At 42.8% G+C, this 17,751-nt stretch overlaps 1 protein-coding gene across 9 annotated transcripts in view; it reads left to right on the forward strand.

The window, feature by feature from the left end:
- AFF2 (AF4/FMR2 family member 2) overlaps positions 1-17,751 on the forward strand; it is a 531,893-nt gene that overhangs the window by 505,636 nt on the left and 8,506 nt on the right. For 8 of the 9 annotated variants that reach the window (XR_005214493.1, XM_037821151.1, XM_037821157.1 and 5 more), the window contains 7 exons: positions 1,567-1,865; positions 2,429-2,492; positions 5,717-5,853; positions 9,735-9,806; positions 10,167-10,260; positions 12,466-12,518; positions 17,257-17,447. Coding sequence is in view for 8 of the 9 variants with exons in the window: in XM_037821151.1 (XP_037677079.1) it covers positions 1,567-1,865; positions 2,429-2,492; positions 5,717-5,853; positions 9,735-9,806; positions 10,167-10,260; positions 12,466-12,518; positions 17,257-17,447 (910 nt within the window). In the remaining variant the exon portion in view is untranslated. The remainder of the gene's footprint in view (positions 1-1,566; positions 1,866-2,428; positions 2,493-5,716; positions 5,854-9,734; positions 9,807-10,166; positions 10,261-12,465; positions 12,519-17,256; positions 17,448-17,751) is intronic. The other variant, XM_037821156.1, reaches the window with a different exon arrangement.

Here is a 17,751-nt window from a genome sequence, read left to right on the forward strand (position 1 = left end):
AGACTATTTTGCATTGGGGTGCAGAGCAGTGACAACTTGTGTGGCAGGCAGCAGATGGAGGGTGGGATGGAGAAGTTAGCTCAGAGGCTGGGAGTCCAGCCAGGAGGCTCTTTGATATGGGTAATGGAGAGGAAGAAATTAAAGACAAAATAGAACAGTGGTTTTCCAAAAAAAAAAAAAAAAAAAAAAAATTAGGAGCATTTTTTGGAAATGAAGTCATTTACAAAGCTTCAATATATAAAGCTGATTAAAGCCATGGTGGGGAGTCCCTATCCTGCTGAATCCAACGCCCCTAGTGTTAGGGACTACCACATTCTTTGGGGTCCTGCCAAACCCAATTTGGAAACTACTCACTGACGCGTGGAAAAATCCAGCATTTGTGACGGGGGGGGGGGACGGACCTGCCATGAACAGAAATAGGAAAGTGGCTCAGAGATGTATTTGGTTTCAGGGAAATCATAGGCACTAATGAGCCCTCTAGGCGGAAATCTCCAGAGCTTGTTCCTGCAGGTCTGGAGCTGAGGAGAGAGAGTAAGAGCAAGGTTTCCATTTGGGCCTTATCTGCATATTGCTGAAGCTGTACCCATGCATACAGGATTGGCAGATCTTGTCAAGGAAGAACTGAGGAAAGTATCTTCCAACCTTAAGGAGATCACAACATATCAGAGTAGCAGGAGGAAGTGGCACCCTGGAAAGAACAGTCAGGGGTAGAACAGTCAGGCAAGCCCCACATATGCCAAAGGGAGGGTGGGTTGCCAGGCAGGGAAGGCAGAGTCCACCCTGTGAACAGGGCAGGGGGTACAATGGTATCATGTGGCCATAACTACAACTCTCACCATCTCCTTTCTTCATTTGGATCCCATCCTCTCTATGATAATGAGAGTCTGCGTTAGCCCCGCATTCTCTTACCCATTGACTTTTGACCTGCTTGAAATGAGGCTTCAACTTCTTAAGATTTCCAAATGAGGATGCATATTCACGTGCCATTTGCTCAACCAGAAATCATTCAAGTGCCTCCCACGAACAAAAGGGCTGCTTCATTCTCCACCCCAGGGTACTGACTATTGTAGTATAATGCCTGATTTGCTGGTATTTTGATGGACCGGGTGTGGCATTTTGCAGCATCACTCGTGGATTTCGCTTACTCTAAAGAAAGTTTCTGAGCTGGTTCCCCTTTCAGAAACATCAGGCTCAAAGACTCCCTCCCTTCCTGTCTCCCTCCTTCCCTCTCTCCTCTTTCTCTTCCTTTCTCTTCCTCCATCCTCCTCTCTCTTTCTGCTTCCCTCTCCTTCCCTTCCCATTTCCTATTGGATTTAGACCATCACAAATGGCTGTCCTAAAGGGGTAGCAGGGCCACGTGATCATCGCATCTGAATGCCTTGGTGTTTGATGTCATCCTAGAACAAAAGTCAGTGATTCACCGGGCTCATATGATACCGCAGGGGCACCTATTTGTTTCCTTTTCTCCGGCCTTGTTTCCCAGTGTGCTTGACATTCAAAGCACTTGTGAAAAGATGTTCTAAAAAGCTGGACCTAATGGGAGCTATTTGTCCTTTTTTTACCCAGGAGGGAGACGCTTCAAAAAAGGCATCTACTCCTGCCACTGTCACTATCACCAACTCTGCTATCACTACTGCCACCTTCACTGCTACTACAATTGTCACTGCCACTGTCACAGCAATGGCCACTGCCACGGCCACAGCCACCACCACAACAACTACCACTACGATTTCTACCATTACCTCTACCATCACTACTGGCCTCATGGATAGCAGTCACCTGGAGATGACGTCCTGGGCAGCCCTGCCTCTCCTCTCCAGCAGCACCACCAATGTCCGGAGACCCAAGCTCACTTTTGATGACTCGTATGTTGTCCCCAGTTTGACAGTTTTGAATGGGTGGGAGCAGTATGATTTTTCTTGTGCCATTTGGCTGTCCCTTAGACTAAGACCTCAACATCAGCTCTGATAGTCTTAAAAGTATACCCCGACTCCCACCCCACTTGCACACCTCTATCCCCACCAAGAAATGTCTTTGGCCCGTTTTCCATTGTGGGGCTTTGCCTCCATTTCCAAGGGTATATGCTTTGTTCTAGGTTGTTTTGCCCTTTCTTATCCATGTTCTCAGATAAAAATGTGTGCCAAGAACTAGATTTTCATTTACTTGTTATTTGATCTCTTTGGACAACTGTAGTGGTTGGGGTTGGAGGATGTGGTCATTTATCCTAATGGGTCATTATGCACTTCAAATTTAATTTATAGGAACATTTCAAGGTTGGTTATTATACAAATGACAGCATCACTCTGCCTTTATTTGAGACATTGTATGAGAATGGATTTGTAGCAAAAAAATTGACTCTTCAGTCCTTTAATGAAAAGATGAAAGCATCAGCACTGGTTTCTGAAAGAGTGCATTTTTGTTTGTTTAGGGTTCACAATGCTGATTATTACATGCAAGAGGCTAAGAAGCTGAAACACAAAGCTGACGCACTGGTAGGTTTCCTTCCTCTTGTTGCTTCACTCCCATTGAGATAGGGTACTTTGAAAGAAAACAAAGAAGGCACTTTAGAAGCTACTCAAACTTTCAACCCAAACCTGCTTTGCAGCTCTCTCTTGGCTTATGACATAAGGTGATTGGAGCTGGTTATTTCCTTAACACTAGTAATTCCTAAAGTCCTTTGAGCTGTATTTCCCTACCATTGTTCATTATGCATTTTTCCAACTTCAGAATAAATACTACTGTTGTTATCCTTAGAGCTAATTTTAAAGGGACTTTTAAAACTCTCCTGGAGGTGATGGGAACTCCAATTGGGTCCTGCAAACCAGCCCTGGTATGAGCTGGGGAGGGTTGTTGAGAGCCGGTTAACTGGCTTCAAATACTGGCTTTGGGCAACTCACATCTGTAAGGGAAACTGAACTCCTTGCTGCATTTGACTGCATGTTTCTGGATTGAAGCCCACAGTCAGGCTGGGTCTCCCAGCAAAGAAAGGAAGTGCCGTCATCTGGATTTGCCAAGACACTTTGTCCAACTGCCTTTAAGGGTTTTGGCCACCTAGACCAGTGAGGAGCTCCACACATTGGGTTTTTTGGCCTGAATGATAGACCCGGTCAGTCTTAGCCCTGACCACACCTGACCGTCATTTAGAAGCTTTTACACAAAAACAAATCCCTGATGTCCAGGTCACAACCCTGACAATTGGAATCAGACTCTAGGACTGGGACCCAGGTGTAGGAATGAAAGCTCCCCAGGTGATTCCAAAGTGCAGCCAAGATTCGGAAGACTGTCGTAGAGAATGTCCTGAATCAGGCTCCTCATCTTTGACTTAACCCCAGCACAACAATGGGGGCTCTGTTGAAACCTGTTTAGTTTTTTTTTTTAAAAAAAAACATCCTCCATCTTGGCACTGAACCTAGCCAGGACTTAGCTGTCACATGGTGTTTGACACTGGGAGGTCTCTAACCTTTCTATGGTGTGCCTTGTCCCTTGGAAACAATTGTCTCCAGCTCCTGCACACAAAAATGACAAGGCAGTTTGGGTGCCAGCTCCACTAGAGATGCTGGGAAGGCTGTTCCTGTGACCATTGTACAGGTGACAAGATATTTGAAAGGCACTGTGTGGTCATGCTGCTGGCTCTGATGCCCAAGGATTTCTCTGAAAGTCCACAACTCCAACAGCACTGCAGAAGGGATCTGGACTTGCCCTCAGTCAAAATCAGAGCAAGGGTGCACATAGCTATTCCCTGGACAAGCTGTTACATGAGCAGAAAAAATTGGGGTACATGTGAGACCACATAGGTGAAATGTTTGAAGAGCTGAGAACATCAGAGTCACAGCAATACATATATATGATTAAGAACAGCCTCACTCTCTACCCTCCTGGGTAGCATTTATGTGTCCCCCAAAATCACTCTTAGTGTAATCCATTCAGAGCATACATTCTCAGTGGGGGAGATACTGCCCCTGTGGGGGCAAAAATTGACTCAAAGGGGGCTGGGGGCAAAAAAATAATCTTAGATGTTACAATGGTTTGTGACTCTCCAAATGGCCACAGTACATGAGGATACCTTTGGTATTAATGTTTCACTGGGGAGTGGTGCAGAAAAATGCCTAAAAATGTTCATTTGGGGTAGTCATGATATAACAGGTTAAGAAAGACCCATTGAGAGGAATAATGTATTTGCTAAGCTTATACCTACCCCTGTCATTCAAACCCCTCATTTTAGGGATGGGCAAACTGAGGCCCAGGGAGCGAGTCTGACTTGGCCATTAATTGGCAGAAGGGCCATGTGATTTTTCTCTCTGGAATTCAGTTTCTCCTTTTGGAAAAGAAGGGGTTGGGGCTAGGTGATCTTCAAAGATCCTTCCAACAGTGGGTTTTGAGTGAATAGTCACTTTCACAAATCAGGCTGTTAAGATTAGTTTCCAAACGCCAGTCAAAGCCTGATGGCCTAAGGAAATTATCCTGGGAGAGAAAGAAGACAGCTTGCATATATCCATGTGCACATTTTTAAGATATCACTAAGAATTTGGTAGAAACTGCTATTTTTCCACAACAGCTTGCAGAAAGGAAACCACAGATTTCCTGCAGTACATAAAAGCTGAAGAACATTTATTGTAAAGACTCATTACAAGAGATTCTGCAGGACCTGTAACTCATCATTTTATAGTTGCACTTAATCCTTTGCTCAAGACAGCTCCTCTGCCATTTTGAGAATTGAAATCTTCATGGTTGCACAGAAAATATTTTGATAAAAGGTATACAAGAAAATTAAAAGAGCTAAAATCTGCATTATATTGGTCCCTTTACGTAAAGTACCGTATTAATGGAATTCTTACACCCAGCTATCAAAAACTGAGAATGTTTAATACTGTTATAAAATACTCACTATAAAAGTGTCATCTATAATATTCATTATGCATAAAAAAGAAATCAGTCTGTCTAAGTCAGTTTAATCATGACCATTATCAGGGCTAAAACCTTTTGCAATAAAATTTTACTAAGCTAAAATATTCAGTGGTGCCATATTTTTGGCTTTTTGACACACTATTGCAGACCATCATTCACAATGAAAGTGATGTGATTATTGTCAACAGTCATACTACAGCCTCACATTTTTCACAACAATCGGCTCAATTTGCTACGCCTCTCCTGGGGGTGGGGTTGATGTGCTCACAAATAGTTCTAAAGCAAAGGCTGTCTTTGTTGGTTGCCCATGAGACTTATAAATAGCAGAGCTTAGTTGCATTCTCTGCCATTAGGTTTAGGAAATTTAGCGAATAGAGACTAGTCAACGCAGTGATTTGGTTTCTGGGCCACCAAAATGACGATGGTAACACCACCAGCTACAGCCTCTATGTCATGACAATAGAACCTTAAATCAGCTACTTCCCTGTTAATACAAATTTGTACATTATCATCTTTCTGTATCAGGGGTTCTCTGTCTTGGCACTACTGACCTTTGGGGCTGATAATTCACTGTTGGGGGCATCAGGGGATATTGTCCTCTGTGCTATAGGACATTGAGTAATGTCCCTGGCCTCTACCAACTAGATAACAGTAGTGGCCCATGCCCAGTCATGGCAACCCAAAATATCTCCAGACGTTGCCAAATATTCCCTCGGGGAGGGGGGCAAAATTTCTCCCTCTTGAGAACAACTCTATGAGGAGGAGAAAAGAAAGCGAGGTATCATGTTGACAAGTCATCTTCCCATTTCAGTTCGAGAAATTTGGCAAAGCTGTGAATTATGCCGATGCAGCCCTCTCCTTCACTGAATGTGGCAACGCGATGGAACGCGATCCCCTGGAAGCCAAGTCTCCGTACACCATGTATTCCGAGACTGTGGAGCTCCTCAGGTTAATTGCCTTTCTGCAGTCATCTTCCCAAGCTCATTTTAGTCATAATTAGAACCTGCTAGGTTTTAAAAAATATCGTTTCAACATATTAATGATTTGTCCAAGGCATCTTCTTCTTAGGAGTCATCATAATTAGTTCTTGCCATTTTATTAATGTCATGGAAAATTTATAATTGATGGACACTGCTTTTATAAATTATCCCCTTCAGAGGTTATTATGTGAGTGTTATAATTTGCAATATTCATAAAATTAAAATTGAAACATAGTAGGTGGAGGGAAAGTATAGTGATTTCACCATTTAGCATTGACACTTGTCTTTTCAAAGATGCAGTTTTATAATTCAAAAATTAAAAAATGGTGCTGTCAGGATTTCTACTGTAAACCATGTCTTCTAAGAATTTCTATCTTGGTTAAGAATAAGGGCGGGGGCACTGTTCCAACTCAAAGTTGTCATTTAAGGCTGTGGGTATGGAGTAGAATTTTCATGTGTCTGGAATTAGAGGGAAACAGAAAAGGTGGTAGTGGGGCAAGAGATGAGAGGATGGAGACAGGAGAGGGTACATTAAGTACACAGACTATTGGTTTCATTTGCATTTTAAATGAAATTTTCTGGCCTGATGGTCTTGGTGGAGTAGAATTTGTAGGTCATCAAAATTTCCTAAAAGAAGGAGAAGAAGAAGAAATAATATCCATTCCAATGTTTTCTGGTAATATGCAGATATTTGTAAAATAATTTAATCCACCGCTAGGAGTGGATAAGGGCCACTGTTGGCTGGATGAACTAAATCATCGCTTTTGCTTGAGTGAGCAGTTCTTTACCTGAGAGCTTTTTCTGTCCCAGCTATTAATCAATAACACCAGGCTTTGATTTGAACATATTGTTTGTATCTACATAAACTGTTAAAATCTGAGGCTATTTATGCCTAAACCTTCAGACATGCATTGGACAACTTGAGCAGGCATGTTTTCCCAGGGAAGCATTCCAAGAGATCAGAAAAAAGGGAAATATTAGAACAAAACCAACCATATTCACATTGAACCAGAAGATTTAGTTAAATCCACAACAGGAGGGAGATTTCGAGGAAAGCTCCAGGCTTGGTGGGCTGCCAGGCCACCACCACCATTCTGCAGCTTCTAGGGAGAATTGATTTCTTAGTGTCTATTCAAGGCTACCTGCCGTTTTCCAAGATTCACAGGATGAAAATTCTGGCAAAAAGCCTAAGAATTCAAAGTTGAGGGGAAACACTAGTGATCGAACAAGGAGAAAATTCATCCTCTCTGATTTTCCAGAAATGCAAATGAAAGTTGGGTACTTTTTTAATGAGCAAGAGTATTTTAAAATGTTAATACCTGGTGTTAACAATGAATAAATAAATAAATAACAGAATGTGGGGAACTGGACCTCCCAGTTGGTTGTTGTAAATTGAGAGCAGTTTGGCAATGTGACGTGAGGGAAAAGTCAATGCAAATACTCATTCATATCTCTTGATCTAGTAATTCAACTTCTGGAAATTTGAATTTCCTCTACTGAAGAAAATAAATGAAAAAGTAAAGCAAGCGATCTGTATGATGTTCAGTTTGGCATTACATATAATCACAAGCAATTAGAAGCCAAACAAATGATCAATAATAGAAGAGTAATTAATTATATCATAGTACAGTCAACAGAATACTTTGCAGCCAATGAAATATGGCAATTTCCAAGGCTATGCAGCCATGTGGAAATGTTTATAATGTTAAAGTGAAAGCAAGCTGCAGAATTATATGCACACTACAATTAGGACTGTGAAAAACGTGTACATATCTGGACACAGCTGGAAAGGAAATGAGATCATAGCTGTGATGCGGGATGAGATTGTGGGTGTTTTTCTTCTCTCTGTTTTTTTTTCCTTTCCTATTAATTTTATTTAGGAAAATCCATACTTTGAAAAAATATAAAGCACAAAACCAAACTGCATTTGATGGTAAAACTATAATGTGAATCATTGAGTGATATTTATTTCCAGTAGGGAAAACACTTCTTTTCCCTTAACTGTTTACAAAAGATTTTTTTTTTTTTGCAGGCACTATTTTTTTTTCCATTAAATGACATTTTACTCCCCGTGGAGAGATATCTCAATAGATCTTGGTGCAAGTCAATGGAGAATTTATGAACCTTCCATTTTTAAGTCAATATTTTTCAACTTTTTGATATGTTGAAATAATTGTAGATTCCCATGCAGTTGTAAGAACCAATACAGAGAGACCCTACACACCCTCCACCCTGTTTTCCCCAGTTATAACATCTTGCAGAAAGAACTATAGTACAATATCAACCAGGAAATTGATGTTGATACAACCCACGAACCTTATTCAGTTTTCACTGGTTTTCCATCTCCACTTTTGTGTCTGCTCTTTTTCTTTTCTTTTTTCTTTTTTCTTTCTTAGCTTTCTATAAAGTATATTTGTGGGTATAATGAGAGAAATTTCAGCTGGGAATAAAATGAGTTAAAGCCTCTTGGTCTTCTGGTCCATTTAAGCAATTGGAGCTGCACTATCCAGTCACCTCAAATGTGGTTGCAATTAGAGGGTGGCAGTAATATGAACATAGTTTTTAGTAGTGCAATATTATGTTGAAGAGATTTTATTACTCTCTCCCCAACAGAGTGCTGGCTACAGAGGAGAGAGCCCTGTTTTCCTTATTCAAACAACTTTAGTTGCTCTGAGCCTTGGGAATCTGCCATAGAAATGGATTTGTGAAAACAAGTGGGGACATCACAGAGACTTGACATTTCTGTGATCCAACTGTCAAAGAAAGTTAGATTTATTACATAATAAAAATCCTGTTGCTTAATATTGCAGCAACAGAAGGGACCCACGTCAAGGGCACAAGTCCTTTTGTTTGAAAATGTTCACTCAACAGAACAGGAGCAATAACAGGGAGAGCAAGGCGGATAGAATGCTGAGGAGGTCCAGAGACCTGGGGGCCCTGATGTCCAGGCAGGGCTGGGGTGGGGGCTGCTAAGAGTGAAGAGTTCTTGGTATAAGCTCAGTGTCCCTGTAGGCTCGATCTCTGTCTCGTAAATGAGAACTAGTCCAGGCTGCCTGCACCCTTTCAACTTGCTTATGCAACACTGAACCCCATCCCTCATTCTACCACAAGTACCTGGGAAATTGCATTAAAGCTCAGACAATGATTTTATGTACTGAATTGATTTTCAAGAGCCTAAATGTCCAGAATGCAATGTGCTCAGTTAGAATTTAAAAACGGGACATGCTCAGCTATTTACCACCCTGGTGTGGAACTGTAACAATTAAAGAGAATGGAAAGACACAATATACAAGCACCATAAATTAATGGAGCTTAGACCTTAAAACGCTATGAAATTGGCCTTCCAATTAAAAAAACCCCGCCACTTTCTACAGAAACATATTCAAAATGGGAGTCACTAGAAGAGACCTTTTAACTGTGTGATCAGGGTTTCCCCATGTTCATGTCAGCCATACTTGATTTATATCATTGGCCTCATCTGTCATAAACTGAACCAAAACTGACACTCTTGTCCACCTCTCATTGAAAATTAATAGTTGTTTAACTAGAGTATTCCTAGAAACGGTATTTTGCCAGCACTTACACACCTGTGCAAAATAACGATAATTCCCTAGCATCATCCTGGTACCCGGGCCCACGATTTCATTCATTTGCCCAAGGTTAAATTCTTTAGGTCACACCCGTCCTAATGTGCTGCTGTTTTACTCATTCTTTTGTATATATTCTCAGGAAAGCTGGCTTTTGCCACATACCCTAGTCGGTCCACCCACCCATCACAAATTCAGGGCTAACTCTTTTAGGCAGTCCCAACACCGATCCCACACTTCAGCTTCTCCTTTCTCTCCAAAGATATGCGATGAGGCTGAAGAACTTTGCAAGCCCCTTGGCTTCAGATGGGGACAAAAAGCTGGCGGTGTTATGGTGAGTGTCATGGAAGCCTTGAGGACGGAGCAGAAACGCTGCAGAAGGATTTGAAAACTCCCAGTGCCCTTAAGCTGCTTAGCCCCCATCATTATTCTTGTTTTCCATTAAACTATTAAAGGATAACTAATGGGTTTCTTCAGTTGTTGACTAAACATTTACTCTCCTAATTTCTACCCTTATCAAGATGGGATTTTAATGTTTCCCCCTTCCTTTTTCAAACAAAAAAATTTCTTTAATTACTTATGCTTCTCTAACTTTAGGGCAGCAATGGTGTATCAGCTTTTTTAAAAAATTTTTTACAGTTTATAAGTTTCATTAAGCACTGGCATTAACATAGTCCTTTCCTCATCACCATAGCTATCGATGTTTATCGCTTCTCTACTTGAGAATGTTTAAACTGAAGAAGGACCATGCTATGAAGTACTCCAGGTCATTGATGGAATATTTTAAGGTAATTATTATTTTTGTGTAATTTATAGGTATAGGGCAAATCACATTGCTAATGTGACATGGCGGGCCTGGTATGACACATTAATTGACAAAGACAAGGTTACTACCTTTCCAAAGGCTTAACCTCCCTCATTCCCACCAGCTGTGGCCATCCCACCTCTCCTGGACTCAGCAGAGAGCCGATATTTGATTCGATTCCAGGGAGAGAAGGCACAATAGCTCAGCCCCCGCTTATTTTCCAGACTGACCCAACCATCCTCTGCAGCTTTCCGGGTGCAGTCAGGGGATGTTGTCTTTCTGCCCTGCCATGCACAGTGGACCTGCCCAGGGGAGAAAGTTTGTGGCTGTGGGTGTGGCCAGACTCCTGTTAAACAGGAGACAGCAAGGAGGTCACTGCAACCACCCTGGGGTTCCGGGGGGACATCCCACCCCTGGAAAACCTTTGGCCAAGGGGAGTCTTAGAGGACAGGGGTTGTACTTTAAGATGACTGGTGGGCCTTGATTATCACAATAACTAACTCAATAAAGTCATCATCTATGGAGCTGGTGTTTTTAGTTTACGAGCAAAAAAAGATAGTTTGATTACAAAATGCAAGGCCAAAATTTGGGGATGAGCCCCTATAAAAATCATAAGCAGCAGCCTGGTGCTAAGCCTGGCCACCGTATTGGCATTATTGGTTTCAGGGTCTGTGGGGCTGCTGCTGCTTCTGCCTTCAACACTGGTCATGACTCAGAGTTGGGGAGCCTCCATGCTCCTTCTTTTTGGTGGGTCTCAAAAGAAAAAGATGTTGTTTTTTTTTCTAAGTGCAGGAGTCCACTTGGCTAAATTGCACCAAAGCCATTGTTTGAAATGAATTAAGTCGTGACTTTATATCAAGCATCTGAATTCAGTGTGTGGTGGGACACAGCTGTATGAGAACAGTGTGACTCGGTCTGGACAAAAGAGCAAGCTCCCAGCTAGTTTGCAGTGTGGCCATCAAGTCATAAAGCTAGTGCTCATGTGGGCAAAGGGGATCAGACACTACAGATGTCCATCTGATCTTCACACATGTACCCTCTCAACTTATGCTCTTGAACTTGAGCAGCCATGGGCATCCTCTGGAGGGCTTGTGAAAACAGAGGAAAACAGAGACTGAACCCCATCCCCAGAGTGTCTGATTCAGTGGGTCTGGGATGGAGCCTGAGAATTTGCATTCCTGACAGTTCCCCCCATGCTGCTCTTGCTTGCTGTTGGTCTTGTCATCACACTTCAAGAGCCACTGGTCTAGCATCTGTCCTCTTTGCCTCTCCTGTGTGGTTTCCAGGGCATTGCAAAATACCAAACAGGTGTAGATGGCTCACTCATCTGGGTGTGCTTTGAGCCCCTATGAGGTTAAAACCTGGAGTCTACAGAATGCATCTTAGCTGTGGGTCCCTGTGGCATTCTTACTGGACTTCTGAAAATGCTGGTTTTGCAAAGTGGGCTGGGCCAGAACCCTAGAGGCAAAGGAAGAAGCATAACCTGTGCTATGACTGCCCGGGGCCCCAACCTGGTGAGCCCATTATAAGAAGCCCCACCACTGACTTGTTGTGGAGGTGCTGAGGGTCAGATTTAGCTCTGCTCCCCAAGTGAATGACCACAAAAATCCAGGAGGCCCATTCTTTCAGCCAGCCCAGTGGCATCAGAGGAGAAAAAAAGAATGTATAGCATTCCCTTGCAATGTAGCCATAAACTGGTTACATTGCTAAACAGGGAAAACTTTAAGCTGTGAGGATTGGTGCATAGAGATAGCAAATCAAGGTGATTCTGGAAAAAGAAACAAATGGAAAATTGCTGCTGGGCCCACCCAGCATCCCAGGGAGAAAGTTTGCAACTTGAGCTAAAGGTGCAAAGCATTCCTGCACTCTGAAGAGCTTGTTTTGCAGAATAAATTTCAGATGAGGATAATTAAACCACTTCTTGGAGAACTGAATCTGATTTCACTGGGCCTTTTAGTAGATAAGATCTTTCATCAAGTGACTTTCGTGGTCCTGATTGGAGCCCACTAATTATCCTAACCAGCTATTTTCACCTAGTATGTGTGGTGGTGTGCTGACGAAACAGGAGGCATCCCAAAATGCTGCAATCAATATTAATGTACTCGAAATCACACTTCCATCTGGTTCTGAATTAATAAAACACAAAATAGATGTCCTTATTCCCTCTCTCTCTCTCTCTCTCTTTCAGCAAAATGCTTCAAAAGTCGCTCAGATACCATCTCCATGGGTAGGCAATGGAAAGTAAGTATTTTATGAGAATTGCATTTTCTTGAAAATAAGTGATTTAAGCGATCCCAAATAGTTTGCATTGACAACCCAGGAGGGAAGGTCAACTGTTAAACTACGGTAATTTCTATGCATACAAAATTCTAGTCAGGTTCCAGAAACGTTTAAGATGAGGTGATACCAAATTCTTTAACTATCTGATCTTTAAGCCAAATTATGGCTATAAAAATATCCATTAATGAGATGGCAAGAACCACGCCATTTCAGGGAGGCAGAGGAAAGTTAACCTCCACTGCAGTGATTTTTCAATGATTCACTCGGTAATGAAAGACCAATGAAATATTCATTGATATATGGTAAGTGCTGTTTAATAAAACCAAAGGCATAATAGTTCTGGAAATGTGAAGGTACTTAGTCAGCCAATTATCTGAGCCTTCATGATGGTTTTTATAGTAATACTAAAAGACCCTGACCTGAAATATAAAAGCATCGACTATAATGCTGATGTGAGGCTCCATGAAATCATGCACTCCCACGGCCTTATTTAGAACTCTCTAAGGCTTGGGGAAGCACAGCCTTTACAGCAGTGGTGTGGGAGTCAGGAAACCCAGCAACCTGGCCCTGAAGCCGCCTCTAGCTCACAGAGTAAGCTGAGTGAGCCCTTTCATCCCTCTGCATTTATTTCTCCATCACTAAAGCTAAAGGGCTGGACCCGACGACCTCTGAGGCCCCACTGTAGAAATATTCCTTTAAAGAGAGTGGCTTTGAATCCCAGTTATGTCTGCGCTATGAACTCAGCCATGTGCCTTTGCTTTACCTGGCTTGAGCATCAGTTTCCCTTCTGGTTCCAATGCCTCCCCCGCCCCCCTAAGCCCACTTGCCACAGGTAGCAGGAAGAAAAGCCAGAGAGATGACTGTGGGAATAGGCTTTTGCAAGTAGCCTGTTTTCCAACTCCAAGCTGCTTTTTCAATTTTTCCTCATTTCGAAATTCTTGAGTCTCTGAACCAAACGCTTTCTTCAAGAGTAAAATAGTCTCTATGGCCACTGCATAAATATCTACAAAGCACACTCCCAAAACAGTGGGACAATGAACTCAACTTCGGGATCCTAAAAACAGCAAGGGAACAGACCCATTAAAAACTATGCATTAACTCAATTACCACATTGAAACAAAGCCTCAGTTAAATTGTTGAGTTAGGTCTTACTCATATTGACGAACAAAAGGGAAAGCACGTTTCCTTCTGAAAACTCAGCAAATAAAAATAAACCACTGAAAGGCCCAGAGAAAGCTATTTTCTCTGAGCCCAGAGTAAAGGAAGGGCAAAGTCAGGTAAGCAGTCTTTAAAGGATCGCTGGAAAATTTTTTGTTTAATTCTGAAACAAAAGAACTGAAACACATCCTGCAGCTTGTGAAGTCACATTAAAAGCCTCCTGAAATGAGTGTGTAAGCAGCTTCTGTCTGAAGTAAGCCCACTCCCTTTAGGAGGACAGAGAGCTTTTGAATGAGGCAACTCAAGACAGTGTCCCAAGGGTTACATCCCATTCATTTGTCAAAGACTTCTGGTGTGTCTCCTCTGCACCAGGCCCTGGATGAGGTGCTGGGGACACAGAGCTGAATAGGCCACAGTCCCTGAACTCCAGAAGCCCAAGAGAAATAGTGCTCGGAACCCCTCGAGTGCACAGGACCCCCATCCGGTGGTCAGGGAAGGCTTTTAGCCTGCAGACAAGACTGTGGCTTGGTTCCCCCAGTGAAAGAGGTTGGTTGGCCCCACACAGGGCCTCTCCCAGCATCTTCCTAGGGCAGCACCCTCTGACTTCAAACCCTCCCAGGCTGGCTGGTGATTGGGCAGTCAGTTGCTCAGGGCTGGGCCTTGGCAGCCCTCTCCACGCATGAGGGCTCTGCAGAAGAGTATATGGAAAGACAAGCAAAAGGCTGGAAGCAGAACCTCAGGAACTAGCCTCTGTGGGGGCTGGGGAAGAAAGAGGGGCTAGCAAAGAAGCACTTGGAAGAAGGAGGGGAAAATCAACTTGGTATAGAGCCAGGCTCGGCAAACTTTGCTAGTTTGTAGTGGATCAAGAGGCAAAATCAAGGCTTGCCTATATAACAAGAGAGAAAACAAATTTCCCCTAGATTTTTGTGGATGAAATTCAAAATATAATAATTGAGTATAGATTTTTGTAATATAGATCTAGGAATTAGAAGAATAGAATTGTTTATATATATATAAGATTGCTTAAAACTGCTTTAAAGGAAAAGTTAAACATCGAATCACCATCCAATGTGGTATTTCCCCTCCCATGTACATACCCACAAAAAAGCAAGAGTTCAACCAGATACTTGCACACCAATGTTAACAGCAACATGATTCACTGTTGCCAAAAGGTGGAAGCAACCCAAGTGCCCATCAACAGGTGAATGGATCAACAAACTGTGTAAACACATGCAGTAGAATATTAATGGATAAACAAAATGAGGGCTAGCCATACAGTGGAATATTATTCCTCCATAAAATGGAATGCAGTGCTGATCTATGCTATAACATGGATGAACCTAGAAAACATTATGCTGAGTAAAAGAATCCAGACACAAAAGGACAAATATTGTTTGATCCCACTTATATGAAAATATCAAAAATAAGCAAATTCATAGAAACAGAAAGTAGACTAGAGGTTACTGTGGGTAGGGGGAAATGGAGGGCTGCTCCGCAATAAGTACAGAGTACCTGTTTGCGGTGATGAAAAAGTTTTGGTATTGGATGGTGGTGATGGTAGCACAACATTATAAACATTAGTGCCACTGAAATATACATGTGAAATGGTGAAAATGGCAACTTTTATGTAATATAGATGTTACCACAATATAAATGTTTTTAAAAAATATTTAAAAGAAAGAAGGGAATGGAAGGGAAAGAAAATAGTTTGAACTATAACCCCTCAATGACATTTCAGTGTTGTAAACTTTGAAGGGCTTTTCAAGCTGCAAGAGGTAAAGAGAGATGCTTTGTTTCCCTTGTGACTTCCAGACATGATCACAAATCATTCAATCCAACCTTTTATTTTAATCAAGGAATGGAAGGCCCAGCGAGGGGAAGGGATGTGCCCAGGAACACACAGCAATTTCCTGGCAGGGCCAGGGGTCGAATCCAGGTTTCCTGAGATTCTGGTCCTCCTTTTACAGCACCACATACCTCTCTTTCAATATTTGTGGCACCTGCCAGCTTTGCACTTTTCTCTAGCAATTACAAAGGGGAATTTTTTCCTTTCTTGCCATAAATTGACATTTAAGAGCTAATGACCACCACTAAGGGAAAAGACTAGAAAATAGCATTTGCAACCTGCCACAACAAAGAAATCCAGCTATCACTACTTTTTTTTGGTCATTAGCTAACCCCTTCTGTGCTTTGGTCCCTTAGCTTGGACATCTCCACACCACACTTCTGCCTCAAGAAGAAATCCTTCTAGCAATAAGCAAGAAGATATTCCAGAAACTATAAACATAGCAGGGAAATACTTATTCCCTCTTACACTGGACAAGTGCAGAACAAGTGGGAGGGCCATGTGGCCGACCCCGAGTGGGGATCCGCTTTCCCCATCAGGCCAGAAGAGATCACAATGCACCAGAAGATACAGCCTGTTGGCAGAAATGGGCCAAAGTCTCTCACGCGGTTGTTGGCATAGCCCTTGTGAGTCTAAGGGAGAGCACATCATTTTTAATTGCTGCCAGATCTAGTCAGCAGCACTTTGGTGTTTTGGTATGTTGTGATTGCTGTTCCCCCAAATCCTATCTGTGTGCTGCCCCTTGGGGTGCACATCTGTTGTATGAGAGGATATTGGCTCTGAGGAACACAGCCATCCCAGAAATCTAGATCATTTGCTGGCATGTGTTTGGAGCAGTGAGAAGGAGTTTCCGTCAAGCATGCAGACTCACAGAATTCCAAACACAGCTTCCCCCTCAAACTGTTCTGCCATAATAGAGGCGTGCATTTGCTTGGGCAGTTGTTCAGAGTGTGATTGAAGGAAGACAGGGAGGCACAGGAAGCCACCCATGCTTCCGAGGCTGTCCCCAGGCAAGTCTGCAGCAGGCAGACCTAAGCCTGGCTCTGGAGACGACCACCTGCAGCTGGCAGGTGACTCCTTGTTGCTGACATTAAAGGATTAAATGAAACTTGATATCCAGACAGCAGGATTGCCCAAAGTAAGAACTCCAAAGACTTCTTTTAATAAACTCACATATGGGCAAAGAGTCAGCAATTAACCGCCCATCTCTGTAGCATCTGAAATAACCCTAAAGAGATATTCAGAACCCTACTTTTTCCAGCTTTCCTAATACTGCTCCTTGGGGGGCTTTTAAGAATTGTACTTGGCTTATTGTGGCAACTGTATTTGGAGCAAACTGTCATTGTGGTTTCCGCAAAACACTTTGGTAATAGACCAATATTGCACATCAAGTATTTTCTGACCGCCAGTAGCCATTGTGGCGGCAGGTAGATAAATCATCGGACCTCTGAGCTGTTTCTTTTTCTGAAACTGCACAACGTTTGTTATGTGTATTTAAAGTAAGGGCTACATTTGTGCTGCGGAAAGCTATTGTGTTGACAAAGGCTATAGGATATCCTCGGAGAAGAGTCAGTGGGATGCGGGAACTGGCAAAGGGTAGTCGAATGAGATCCCAGTGTGCTGAGGGAGGCTGAGAAGCCAGCTGTCAGTGTTCCGGGCCATCTTAATGGGGCCTGGTTGTTTTCTCTTCCCCAGGAACACTCCATCCCCAGTGTCTCTCAACAATGTCTCACCCATCAACGCAATGGGGAACTGCAACAACGGCCCGGTCACCATCCCCCAGCGCATCCACCACATGGCCGCCAGCCATGTCAACATCACTAGCAACGTGTTAAGGGGCTATGAGCACTGGGACATGGCCGACAAACTGACAAGAGAGAACAAAGGTATGCTTATTTGCTCCACCCATTGCTCGTGGACCATTGGTGAAGTCAGTTATGCTTTTTAGGACTTGACTTTTGCATGCTAGTCTTCTCTTTCTGGCTCTCTGATTTCCAGGATGGAGGTGAGGGAAGAGAGGGTTTAGTTAGCTCAGGGCCGATACAGTGCCCCATTTTCACTGAGAGAATGAAAGACCTGGGCAATTATATTCCTTTAAAGCTCACACGAATCTGAACTATGATGTGTTGGCAAATAACGGTTTCAGAATGTCACTCAATGCTGAAGATCAACTCAGAGAAACAGGCAAGG

This window comes from Choloepus didactylus, chromosome X (assembly GCF_015220235.1).
Source record: "Choloepus didactylus isolate mChoDid1 chromosome X, mChoDid1.pri, whole genome shotgun sequence".
Classification (NCBI taxonomy): Eukaryota; Metazoa; Chordata; class Mammalia; order Pilosa; family Megalonychidae; genus Choloepus; species Choloepus didactylus.